The sequence below is a fragment of the Megalops cyprinoides genome, chromosome 19 (assembly GCF_013368585.1).
Source record: "Megalops cyprinoides isolate fMegCyp1 chromosome 19, fMegCyp1.pri, whole genome shotgun sequence".
NCBI classification, from domain to species: domain Eukaryota; kingdom Metazoa; phylum Chordata; class Actinopteri; order Elopiformes; family Megalopidae; genus Megalops; species Megalops cyprinoides.
Genome location: NC_050601.1, coordinates 26,784,950 through 26,798,342, shown reverse-complemented (window position 1 = coordinate 26,798,342; position 13,393 = coordinate 26,784,950). Strand labels below are relative to the sequence as shown.

At 41.6% G+C, this 13,393-nt stretch overlaps 1 protein-coding gene across 1 annotated transcript; it reads left to right on the top strand.

The window, feature by feature from the left end:
* The first annotated feature begins 3,747 nt into the window (after positions 1–3,747).
* LOC118795039 (splicing factor U2AF 65 kDa subunit-like) lies at positions 3,748–13,393 on the top strand. Its single transcript, XM_036553384.1, has 11 exons — positions 3,748–3,906; positions 5,293–5,467; positions 5,829–5,932; positions 6,303–6,454; positions 6,921–7,037; positions 7,368–7,506; positions 8,433–8,512; positions 11,290–11,412; positions 11,575–11,661; positions 12,132–12,374; positions 12,906–13,393. Exons 1-11 carry the CDS (start codon positions 3,858–3,860, stop codon positions 13,035–13,037), a joined length of 1,401 nt encoding a protein of 466 aa, XP_036409277.1. The 5' UTR covers positions 3,748–3,857; the 3' UTR covers positions 13,038–13,393.

Here is a 13,393-nt window from a genome sequence, read left to right as displayed (position 1 = left end):
TTTTTTTCCTTCCTCCTCCTGTTCTCCTTTAAGTTCAAACACAATTATCAAGTGCCTTGCTCAGAAATAATGATATGTGCTGCATGATGAGTGATGTAACATTTTAAACAGTTATACCTTGCATGATTAAAAAGGTCAAAAGGGCTGTACATTTTTATTTTTATATCAAGTTAATATCGAACCACCTGCTCATTCTGTAGAATATACAGTATTTGTTACAAATAATTTGTCAATCATGAAATATCCCTTGCGCCTTATCTGCACCATTTAACCTCACCACTAGATGGAGCAAAAGTTTCTTGATCGCGTCTGTGGGTTTCTTTGTTGGCACTTGGCAAGATAATTAAACTTCAGAATGGATCGAGTTACAAACAAAACAGTGAAAGATTGACTTTTTGAGACAAGGCAGAAAGTTTTTAAGGGCTACAACAAAAACTATTACGGGTGGCAGAGGTATGCATTACATTACAATACAGCTGCTCTGCGGACACTCATATACAGAGTGACTTATATTGCTTACAATTTTTTTTACATTGTCCATTTATACATGTCATTCTACTTTACTACACTGTACTTTATACTCTACACTATCATTCTACATTCTACTTTATGCACTCTACTACCAATTTCTGATGCTCACTGTCTGAACCCCCGCATTTTTTAATACTGATTTTCAACATTCTTGCATTTTTATGAATCAGTTTATACGTGGATGAACAGTTGAAAAATGCTGATTCAGTCACAAAACAGGCTACAATGACTACAAATGAAGGAAGAATAAAATAATGTGTTTACCAAGAGGTGTGTGTACTGAATTTGGGGAATTGGGTCTGATTATGTAACACTTGCAATGATACTGCACTTGAAGCTACAACCTGAAATAATTAGCCATCTTCTGAGGACAGACTAAAGCTTTTCCCAGGTCAGTTTTTTCAAATATTGTAAATGCTACTCTGTCATGGAGGCAGGGTCATATTTTCAAAATTGTCTCACTTGGTCTCACTGGTGTCAGTAAGAGAGGTCAAGTGAAGGAAACACATTTTCTGCACAAAAAAATAGTGGCACCCCAACCTCTTGTGAGTTGATGTAGTCTAGTGTTCATGCTTAACTATATGGCCATCTCTGCAGTATGTGCATCCATTGTGGACATATCTAGCTATTACAATCTTTGTTATAGTACCCAAATTTCACTTTACTTCTATGGTTAAAATCTGTACTCACTAATGTAAGACCTGTTGTGCAAAAAATGTGGAGAAGCAAAAAATGTATGCAATACCAATGACCAAAGAACAGGTAGCTGGCCATTGACATTCACCAATCAGTGGAGCAGCACTGAAGGGGGAGGTCTCCCAGGGCTCAGCCACATCTATGCATAGAACATAACTCAGTACACAGTAATATACATGGCATAAAGATATTGAATAAAGTTATTAAGCAGATTGTATTTACTAAGAGGTACAGAGACTGCAGATTGAATATGATTGCATCCTATGAAAGAGTATTGCAATGATGACAACAGTGACCATGGACATGCAGCAGTTGTCATGCCTGCAGTAGAAAAGGAGCTTTACAAGCATTATAAAAAGTAAACATGCAGTCTATAAAAAAGATTATTTTTGAAATGCAACCTTTGCTGGTATTATACAGTATATAATACTCGTCACATATAATAAATGTACAAGGTTTTGGGAAAAATGATAAAACAAAAATGCCAGTGGTCTGTCTCAGTTAATGTGCTGTTATTGCTAGCTACCTCATTGTAATACAGCAATGATGATGATAATGATAGCAGTAACTGGTGAATTTCAGAGGAACATTATGGTAAAAGATGCCCACTTTTGGGCAGGTCTTAATTAAATTACTCATAAATAACCCTCTTAAAACAGAATCTGAACCTCTGCCAGCCAGTCACTGCTCATGTTGAGGAACATAAACTCTGAGCCTGAGTAATTTGAGCACTACTTTAATGTCACCTTGGTAAGAAACTAATTGTTTTCTTTAAAACTATTAAACCCACAGGCCTTGAGGAACACCTATTTTGGTCCAGGCACAGTGATAATGAAAGAGTTGGAATGTGGTACACTAACTTAAAGGTGTGTTACAAAGGCAAATGCAAATTTGTCCTGAAGTTTTTTTTCTAGTCAATAATCTGGTCCTTGTACTGAGACCTGGGGTTTTCTGTGATATATTTCCTAATATACCAACAGGAAATGCGTGCCTTCAAGTTTTCTTCCACAACAAAGTCCATGGCACTCTATAGCACAGAGAAAGAGGAAAAATACTTAGTTGTGGCAGTACTACACAAAAGACGTGTCAAGTGCAAGAAAGTGTCAATGTTGCAACAACCTGTACGAACTTCTATGCAATCAGTAATATACCGTTTACACAGTTTTACGGAGAGTTCAGAGAGTTTGGATAGAGTATTAGAGTAGATATAGAATAACTTCACCTTGGCTAGCAATGCTGCAACACCTTTACCCCTGAATGCCACGGGCACGTTTGTTGTCAGTAAATGCACCTCTCGGCCCCCCGTGAATTCGTATCTCAGCACTGCTGTCTCCGGATGTCCTGTGGGAAATGGACGATCACGTTTTAGGGTGACCATACGTCGTCTTTTTCCCGGACACGTCCTCGTTTAGAGACACATGTTTTAGGTCCCAAAACGAGGTCACCCTAGAATGGGAAATCTACTCTATTGCCTAGAGAGTGGCACCGAGTCACGGTGTGCTTCAACGCACGGTACATTTTAAAACAAGGATCTACAGCCACAAATAAACACCGATCCACACTTCGCCTGCTTTCTCTTAAGTGTGCCCAAAAAAAAAACCCATTTGCCCTGCCCTTACCCTCGTCATCCAGGCAGACAGTGAAACACTGCCGATGTCTGTCGTGTTCCACCTTCGGGTTGCTCTCAATGCTTGATATTCTTAAGGTATGTTTGTCAATTTTAAAATGATGTACCAACGCATGTGTTCGTTTGAATACATTTGAATGGGAGAACAATAACCGTAACGCCATTTCTGCAAAGAGGAAGAAGCTAGCTCGCTAGCTACCTTCATGCTAATCTACCAACAACGAGGGACAAAGAGCGCCGTCGTTATCTGACTACTGACCGCTAGGGGGCGCTGAAGTGTAAGCTCCTCTGTATTACTGGTCAATAGGTTTACAGTCATATAGGAAATAGAAGATGTGACACCAGAACCCACATTTGCTGAAATTGCTGCACCGGGACCACTTAACTCAGTTTACCGGTTATACTGTCGCTAGCATCTTTATTCCATATTATAATTTTTATGTTTGTTTGACTTGTAAGTCAGTTATCACTCCCTTACTTTTCGGAACAAATCGAAATTCTACATATTTCATTACAGTGAATTCCTTATGTTTCGGAACAAAGCGAAATGCCAAATATTAGATTACATAAGTGCCAAGCATGTTACTAAGCAGCCATGAGAATGAGTATTAGAGTGCGTGTGGCTACCTCTTGATTGATAGTGCTAATCAGTATTGCAGAACAATTGGCGCTGTCAGCTTTTTGTCAGTTTTCGGCTCGGTTGATTTATTTCACATGTCGTTGCTTTATTTGTGCTGAATGAAACAGCTCTATAAGTGGAGCTAGTATACTTAGGTAACGATAGGTAAGTTGCACAGTCCCCCCACCATCCCTTACCCCCCTTTTCGTACTCCAGCAGTAGGAGGCGGTAATGCGCTGATTATGCCCATATTTCCCAAGCCGCCATAAGAGCATAGAGGAAGAACTGCCTCCGGCCGATGCGACGGAATAATGGTGCTAGCTTGTTAGCAAGCTGACAGGCTGCCCCCATATCTGCTATAACGTCCTCGATAGTTCAAATATAATGTCCGATTTCGACGAGTTCGAAAAACAACTGAGCGAAAACCGACAGGGTGAGTTTTGAGTTCAAGGTGAAATACAAAACGCAACGTTAGCTGCCAAGATCAAGTCGGATTTTTGTTTTTTGCGAGGTAGCCAGCCAAGTTGCCAACCGGCTCGCTATATTATTCGGTAGCTAGCGAGTTAGGTCCTCAAATAGATTGTAGCGCAAGATATTGCAGGTGTGCACAAATGTCATAAAGTCGACTGGCTATGAATGTATCTTCACAAGCTCGCAAATTTATCAGATATTATTTTAGCAAGCATTAATACTACCTATTCTGTGTATGCATATCAGAAAGGCCTTGGTTATTGTAAGAATATGCGCTCGCTTGATGGCGACTTGGACAGAAGGTCTTGATTGCATCTGTCTTTTACCGCTGCTTTGGCTGTGTGTCCCGTATTGTAAGCACAGTTGGGCCTGCTGCTTTAACATGACACCAGGTCGCTGGCTACAGGGATAACGTTTCATAGATTGTAACGTTACGCCGCCTCCGTTGTCAAAGAGCTTTAACTAGTTGGCTAGCGAGCCAGCGAGCTACTTGGATTCTTCCAGCGCTGTAGCTAGCTAAGGTAACAAGCTAGCTCACTGGCCAATTGACAGCCAGGGCAGGCAAGCTTTCTGTTACCAATTAGCTTACTAGTTAGCTGTTAACAATGTTGGCTGAAGCTACCTGATATGTTCGCTTATGTCGCTGATTAGCAATATCTCAAGCATTACATGATTGACTTTGATCAGGAACTGTATTTAAAATATTGATTGTTAAACGCATTTTTATGAAATGACGGTTTGCGTGCTGTGGTGGGTAGCTAGCTGCTAGCTAATGAGAAGTCACAGTACTGGCTATCATAGCTAACTCATCTAACAAGCTAACGTTACCGTATATTAATATTCATTTGCATGCTGAATGAGGGTAGCTCAGTACCGTTAATTTGCTGGAAAGTAAAAGTATGTTTCTGCCCACAAAGGGACTAAAGAAATGTAATAAGGCTTTTTTCTCTGAGGTTTCTGATATGCTTTCGTTTTAAACCCTTATAATTTGCTGGCTCGTTTGTTAGGCTTGCTTGCTTATAGCACATTTTTGACAGTTGTCCATTGTAAATTCGTGGTGAAAGAGGTGTGTGATGAGTGTCCTTGACCTTATAAAGGTATGTTGAAAAAAGAACTTTACACTTTTTATGTTAATTTCTGCTCTTGAAACACATTGGGGGTTGGTTCGTTTAGCTTAGTAACATTAGTTCTGTTATGTACGTCTCATACAATATTAGTTCATTGAACATCCAATTCGTCCTAAGGACATGAAGGAACAGAAATAATTGGGTGACTTGTCTTTCCGCAATGGCCTTTCCTTTCTCTCATTCTTTTCCCCTCCGTCTCTCTGGTCTTTGGTGCATTTCAGAGCGGGAGAAGGAGCGGCACAGGAAGCGGAGTCGCAGTGGGTCCCAGGGACGCAGTGAGAAGCACCGCAGCTGGAGCAAAGACCGAGGCAGTCGGAGCCGGGAGAAGCGCAGCCGCAGTCGCGACCGCAAGAGCCGTGATCGCAGGAGCAGCTCCCGCGACCACAAAAAGCACAGGTACACTGCTCATAACTAAACTCCCATTAAATACACGTAAAACATTTTTACTGTGCTCCACTTTCAAACACCTAATTCCAGAGAATTTATTTTTTTATTTCAAAGCTCCATTTTGACGTACAGTATATGCAGGGCCGGCGCTATGCATTGCACCCCCAGAAGGACCTCAATGTACCCCCAGTTGTCTCCTCAAATCCCGAGCCTGAGTATATGGTGGACACTGACTGATGATCTGGTGATCATTTTTCAAAGAGCAGCTGAAAAGGTCCCATTATGAAAAGCAGGAACCCTCTTGCTCTGTGTGCTTTTGGCCATGCCTCTCTCTGTTTGCGATTAAGTGACCTGCATTCTGTTTGGTCAGCTATTCTCCACGAAGGACGAGGAAGAAAAGAACATGCAAGTACTGGGATGTGCCGCCGCCGGGCTTTGAGCACATCACCCCAATGCAGTACAAAGCTATGCAAGGTAGGACACCTGCGGTGGAATGTCCTATTGAATAAGTTACTCTCCACGTCAGCTCCATGCTCAGTTTACAAGGCATTGAACCTTGAAGAACATTGTTTTGGTGCTGGTGATACTCTTTAGAATGTGTAAGCTGAGTAACAGCTTGTCTTAAGAACCACATGCAGTCTAAACCATTACTTTCCATTGATAAAGGGTTAAAATAATTGTGATTAGAGAAAGTGACTTGATTATGTGTTATGAATATAAAGCACCTGAACCCCTGCCCCTCTCTTTCTCTCTTTCTCCCTCTCCCTCTGTCTCTGTGTCTCTTTCTCTCTCTTCCCCTCTGTCTCTCTTTCTCCCTCGTCTGTGTATGTCTCTTCCCCTGCAGCTGCTGGGCAGATCCCCACCATAGCCCTCCTTGCCACCTCCACCACCAGCGGTGTGGCGGTAACGCCCACACAGGTGCCTATGGTTGGAAGTCAGATGACCAGACAGGCCCGGCGGCTCTACGTTGGCAATATTCCCTTTGGTGTCACCGAGGTCAGTCTTCTGCATCCTTGTCTCACTGGAGAGATGGGTTAATGCTGCAGATGCCAGTTTTTGCCACACGCGTTTAACTGTTAGCGAGGGTGAATTTAGTGGTTACGTTTAAACTATATACAAATAGAATTTAAAAAATTGTATATTTTGTCCTTAATAAATTTAAAGAATTGTACTTCCCTTACTTCCACATATAATACACAGATAATGAAAATGATAGATAAGTCGGCTTACAGCTTAAATAACTGGAAGGGAATTGAGTTTGTGTTCTTCAGTACCAGTGCTTACAAGGTAGCTCCCTTCCAACATCCATAGTGGTTCCTGTTTTGCTCAAATTCAGCTATACTAGAGCCAAAAGATGTTTCGCCCTTGTAAAAATGACAAAGCATGGTTTTCTGTAATGCTTGTGTTTTGGCTGAAGTGTGCCTTTGGATAAATCTCTTGCTGTGCATGTCTCTGCTCCCAGGAGTCGATGGCGGACTTCTTCAACGCGCAGATGCGCCTTGCTGGGCTCTCCCAAGCTCCCAGCAACCCTGTTCTTGCCGTGCAGATCAACCAGGACAAGAACTTTGCGTTCCTAGAAGTAAGTAGCCATGGACCTCCCTTCTCCTGCTGTTGAGAGCAGCCATAGGCTGGAATGTGTGGCTGAGGAATGCTCTGGTAGCTTTTTACCTCAGAGTGTCAGTACCATTTCACTTCATTTAAATTGTTTCTGCATGATGACGCACAGTTTCTGCAGAGAAGTTTGGGTCATTTCAGCCTAAAACTGCAGTACTGCCATCCTTTTACCATATTTTTACCACTTATCCTATGTGCATGCAGTATTCCTTTGTACATAAATAACGGCATAATATCTTAATGAATCCTGAATGTTTTCTATTTGTACTATTTGTTCTGTTGTTTTCTTTTTTAGTTTCGGTCAGTGGATGAAACCACGCAGGCGATGGCCTTTGATGGCATCATTTTCCAGGGTCAGTCTTTGAAAATCAGACGCCCACATGACTACCGCCCGCTACCTGGCATCTCGGAGCAGCCTGCCTTTCACGTGCCAGGTTTGGGTTGTTTTTCTTTTTTTCTTCCTCCCCAGATTTAGCTCTCCCTCTGTCTCCTAGACTTTCTCCAGGTTGGCCTTACAATAGGTGCTCTAGGGCTGATCTGGTGAAATGCATATCCAGGCTTTTAAGCTTCCAGACACAAATGTTGTATACATAATTCTAAAGGGCCTGCATTGGCTGTCATGTTAAATACACACATCTGACACAATAGAATACCCATATAAATGATTCTCATTTTATGGACATGTATCTGAAAGTAAATTTACTTAGCTGGTCTGAACATGTCTTGTGTATTTATCTTTGATTATCCTTGATTATATTTGATTATTCTCTACTTTTTTTGAACTGAAGTGTAATAAGCGTAGCATTACAGTAATCATTACCTCTGCTATTAAATACGTATTAGCATGTATTATGTCCACCTTATGTCACAACATTTACTATATGGAGAGCTTTAAACACTTAATTTACGTAATAATACTATGTTAGCACATTGTAGGTACACTGAATGGAAATATTCATGTGTTGAGGGTTTTCCACATAATAAAACTATCTGCTAGGGTTCATTTATACAAAAACGGCATAGTCTAATTATGGACACACACAAGTCCAGTATTTAGTATTTCTGCTTTTTTGGAATCATATTGTACGGTGCACTCTCTTTGCTGTGGTGTGAGTGGGTGATGTCCTGATAACAGAATGTGCTTGCATTGTTGCAATGTTTTGCACTTAACCAAGGTATGCATTTTAAGTTGAGTGATTAATGGAAGGAAGCTACTGGTATACTGTGCAGTAAACAAGTATGCAATTATGCAGTATACAGCTATAAAGAGCTGACTGTCTATAAAGCACTGCACTGGCTTAACACATGCTTTTATGCTTTGTGTGTATGGTGTGTCTCACTGTGGCGTGGTTTGGCGCAGGTGTTGTTTCCACAGTGGTCCCAGACTCGCCACACAAACTCTTCATCGGCGGCCTGCCGAACTATCTGAACGACGATCAGGTACCTGAGCCGCTCATACCCAGCTGCCATCTCACACAGCTGTCACTCCTGCTCACTCCCAACATGAGGAACACAGCAGAGCCTCATTAGCTCTTCTCCATCCGCCCCACCTCCTGCCAGAGGTCATCTTAAGTGAAACGGAGGGTTTATTCTCGTTCGTAAGAATCGCCTGTCAGACACAAAAAAAAGGAAAAACCACACGAGAGTCTGCCCTCGTTTAGACTCAGTGGGCTAAAACCACAACGTGTCAACTGATCGCTGCTCAGTTTCCAGTTTTTCCATCATAACACAAATAACATTCCCTGTTCCAGGGCACGGTCAGGGATTTGAACCTGCAAGCTGCCAGTGACATGCATTCTTGCATGTCACATTTTAGTTCTGTAACAGCCCTCAAGAACTTAAACACAGCATTCAAGTGTAGAAATTAAACTCAAACGTTCTCCAGACCAAAATAAAAGAAGTTACTCCTGTATTTGCATAACCATATAGTCACACATACATCCACATTTAACATCATACATGCCAACACGATATCAACATGGTCAAGTCTTTACGGTTAGTGATTATTACTTCATATCTGAGATTGTATACATGCTCTTTTTAATATCGTGTTCAGACGATCTGTCCTCATGTACAAAAAACATGTTTTTTCTCTCCAGTTAGATATCCTCCTTTTTGAGGTGACTTAATCTTCCCCGCTTCATATAGCTGAGCTATTGACAGGAAATAAAATGTGTAATCATGCGAATAAAATCTGAAATTAATCCTCTTTCGTGTGGAATAAGTGTGTGTTCAGAAGTTCATGCGTTTGAAACACGCTTATAACTGGCCAACGGTCTTTAACGTTTAAAGGTGGGTCCAAAAAAATGAATGATTCCACAGGCATTGTTCTTTTATGGGTGACGAATGTGAATTAATTATCCTACGGCTTGGGTTCAATCCCAGCCATGTTATCAGCCAACTATGACCGGGATGGGGTTGTGTATGGGGTCGCTCATCTCGCTGCTCTAAGGCACCCTGCAATTCGTCAGGCACCTACGAGTTATTCAGATGACATCAGTGAAGTAGCGCCTATCCTCCAATCAGCGCCCACTCCACTGTCGTGCACTGTGTGACTCGTAGTGTGAAAAATGGCTGCTGGCTGCGTGCGAGTGCATCGGAGGATTGCATTCATCTCGCTTCAGTGCTCCTGTGCAAGTGCAGAGGATGTTGTGGCGAGATGGGCCTAGTATCTGATTGGCCAAAGGGAAAAAAGTATCAAACAAGATGCTGATTTAAAAATCATGGTCAGTTTGGGGTATTTTTATTTCAGACTCCTAGCATACGCATATTCTGAGTACCAAGCTCATATAACAAGCTACATTTTCATTCATTGCACAGGCCACACTCAGAGCACAAAGTTGACAGTGCTTCATCTTTAAAGTTCAAAAGTAAAAAAGTGCAAGAATGTCACTGTTCTGCAGTTATGCTGTTAATTTCAATTGGATTGGATTCTTCTTCAAAAAAACTTTGTCAAAGTGTAACCTGAGGTGAAGCAGCGTGATTGTACCCTGGTGTTTATTATATTTTTATCTATCTTTCTACAGTCTGATACTCACAGCTCTTTCATTTTTGTCCCCCACTTTGTCCCCCAGCTAGGGGCTGTAAGATCGTTAGGCCTTCGCGCATTATTTGTTCAGTAGTACTGACCTACTGCTGCAATGCCAACATGTAACACAAGGCAAGTAAGACATTCCGGCCCTCACACGGATACACCCGGGGGCCAGCAGGGGCCCCCCTCTCTGGCTCCTCTCTCTCTCTCTCTCCCCCGGCCCCTTTGGTACGCGTTCAGGCCCATGGGGGTGACTTCCTTGGCTTTTTTGGGGGTCCCTTGGGAAGGGAGGGAGGGAGTGGAAAAGGGGGAGGGAAGTATTACTGAAAAAGGCTGGGGTTTTATTCTGAAGTGTGTTTGTAATGTTAACAGCTAAAGGTAAGATCTGCTTACCACACCTTTGTATGAATGAAGGTTTCATTTAAAAAAGTTGCCTGGGATTGTATGTTCTTTGCTGTGTATTTTGAGTCTAGCATAATTTTTGTTTATTTTGACTGTTATTTTTGAACTATTATTTTTTTAACTCCTTCCTCAAAATCTGGACTGTTTTGAAGCCTCTTTACCAATATTTGAATTACTCATAACAGAGTACTGTCTTATTTCATTATTATGCCTATGGAGAGCTCTCTTTAAATGTTAAATTGATTACAGCTACACTAAGAGGAAATCTGGGATTTTTTTATTATGTTGTGTGTTGTGTTTAGTTTTATCCATCTCCCTTTTCAAATTTGGCTTACTTTAAGCACAGCACCTCTGTTTTCTCTGCAATTAAATATGCATAAAAATGAACAGTTAATGATTATTTTAAATATTTATTAATCAAGATCTATTTTAATGTGGGATAATAAAGTAATTTAAGGCATTCCAAGCCTTTGAGGGTTCTTCCTCAGTGTAGAAACTGTAAAGAATCATCAAATCCAGAAAATGGTCAAATTAACAATGAAAATTTAAATACTGTAACACAGCCCATGAGAATAACAACACTGTTAACTCAGTAATGTTCAGTTTACTTGGTCCAGTCGACACTATTCATATATCGTAGTTATCAAAGGTGCTCAATGTCCCTGAAAGTCTTCCATGTTGTTTTAATAGTTCTGTCAATTTTAGGCTTATTATGTTATTGAAGTTACTATGGCGATTCCACTGACAAACCTGATTGGTTACTCTGTCTCGGTCTCTTGTGCAGGTGAAGGAGCTATTGACATCATTTGGACCTCTCAAAGCTTTCAACCTTGTGAAAGACAGTGCCACTTCACTGTCCAAAGGTTATGCCTTCTGCGAATACGTAGATATCAGTGCGACTGACCAGGTAAGTGTAGCCAGGAGTTTTTTTAAACACTTTTTTAAACATTACCCTTTTCATGCAAAAAATTACAATTAATTTTTGGATTTATGTTATCGTTGCGTAGAGTCTGTGTAATTAAATGATTTCTAAATGTGTGTGTGTGTGTGTGCGTGTGTGTGTGTTCAGGCGGTGGCGGGACTCAATGGCATGCAACTTGGGGACAAAAAGCTAATCGTTCAGAGGGCAAGTGTGGGGGCTAAAAACGCCAACCCCGTGAGTACTGCTCCTCTTATGGATGATTCATTCTGTTTTTACACCACTATGAAGCAGTGATATACACTGATCAAGGCAATTGAGGAACATATGCCATGTTTTTGTGCTACTTTTTCAAATAAATGACTTACTGAGGACACAGTGTTTGGAGAGCACACTGCATGAAAAAAAAAATAAATAAAATAGTAAAGTTTTGAGAGAAACTTTGCCCAGATATGAAAGACCATTATGCAGGATCATGTAGAAATTCGTAAAATATATACATGTTGAAACCCAGGGAAACTGTAACAAGTCATTTATTCAGGATCACCTGATAGTGTATGAGAAATAATGCCTAATCCTACTTGCTGCACATAGAAACCCTGAACCTCACTTGTGACACAAGATACAAATGCCTAAAGACTGAGTGGATGCATTCAAATGTTGCTAACCCCACCACCCCCCCTCACCTCCTCCCCGACCCCGCCCAGACCGCCATCATCGAGACCCCGGTGACGCTGCAGGTCCCGGGGCTGCATGGACTGCAGAATTCAGGCATGCCCACTGAGGTGCTGTGCCTGCTGAACATGGTCATGCCGGAGGAGCTGGTGGATGATGAGGACTATGAAGAGATCCTGGAGGACATCCGCGAGGAGTGCTGCAAGTACGGCAACGTGCGCTCTATCGAGATCCCGCGGCCTGTCGATGGAGTGGAGGTGCCTGGCTGTGGGAAGGTGAGCCATTTCCATGCTGGGGGAAAGGGGGTGTTTGGGGAGGGGAGGATATCCCAAATGTTCTCTGAACATTGCAAAATAGGGAATCTCCTTTAAGCACAGATTCCGACCACATATCTGCATACATTTATGTTGAACAGGTCTGCACATCTGGCAGGAAGAAAATTATTGGTCTTCATAAAATGAATTAAGTCAATGAACTTCCTTTGTGACATAAACGTTGTATGCGGGAAAGCTTTTGTGTGGTGATTCACTGAATAGCCATAGCTGAACTAAACAGCCCCAAGCACAGCCCCTTCTTTTTTAAGGTAAAAAAAAAAAAAACTTGCTCACAAATGTGGTGTGAGTAAAGTCTCAAGTCAAAGGTGATGGGTAATGTGTGTGTATTTTTAACTGTTGGGTGGAGAGGTAAACTAGTTATAATTCTTATCACATTCAGACAGGTATTGAATAACTGCACTAGCTTGACAGTACTGTTGGCGCAAACCTAAACTGCTGAGTAAATTGTGTTCTTCTTTTGGTTTTTCACAGATTTTTGTAGAGTACGTATCAGCTGCTGACTGCCAGAAGGCCATGCAAGCCCTGACGGGGCGAAAGTTCGCTAACAGGGTGGTCGTCACCAAATACTACGATCCAGATATGTACCACAGGCATGAGTTCTGATGGCACTGAAGGATTCGGGGGCGGGGGCAGGTGGAACTTCAGCATTATATATAGGAGGCCCTGGTGACTCTGCCCCCTCAGCCTCATTATGCTCACCAGAGCACTTCACTGCGTGAAAAGTCAGTATGTTTCCCTTTATACAGCAATTTGCATTACAGCTTCATCCTCAATTGTCTACACCCATTTTTAAACAGCAAATTCTTTTTTTCTTGTCCTCCTGAAGGTAACATGTCTGTTTTTTCTCCCAACCATCATCCTCTTTGTGCAGTGAATGAATCCTATTGAAATGAAAATGTCAAAAAATATATTTAAAAAAATGATGCTTCAAGCTGTCAGTAGTAGGGTCACATTTCTAA

Bases quoted from the DNA above. Each gene is read 5' to 3' on its own strand.
- LOC118795039 (XM_036553384.1), top strand. From the start codon at position 3,858: ATGTCCGATTTCGACGAGTTCGAAAAACAACTGAGCGAAAACCGACAG. The intron at 7,507-8,432 runs GTTTGGGTTGTT...GGTTTGGCGCAG, and splicing joins GCCTGCCTTTCACGTGCCAG to GTGTTGTTTCCACAGTGGTC. The intron at 12,375-12,905 runs GTGAGCCATTTC...GGTTTTTCACAG, and splicing joins AGGTGCCTGGCTGTGGGAAG to ATTTTTGTAGAGTACGTATC.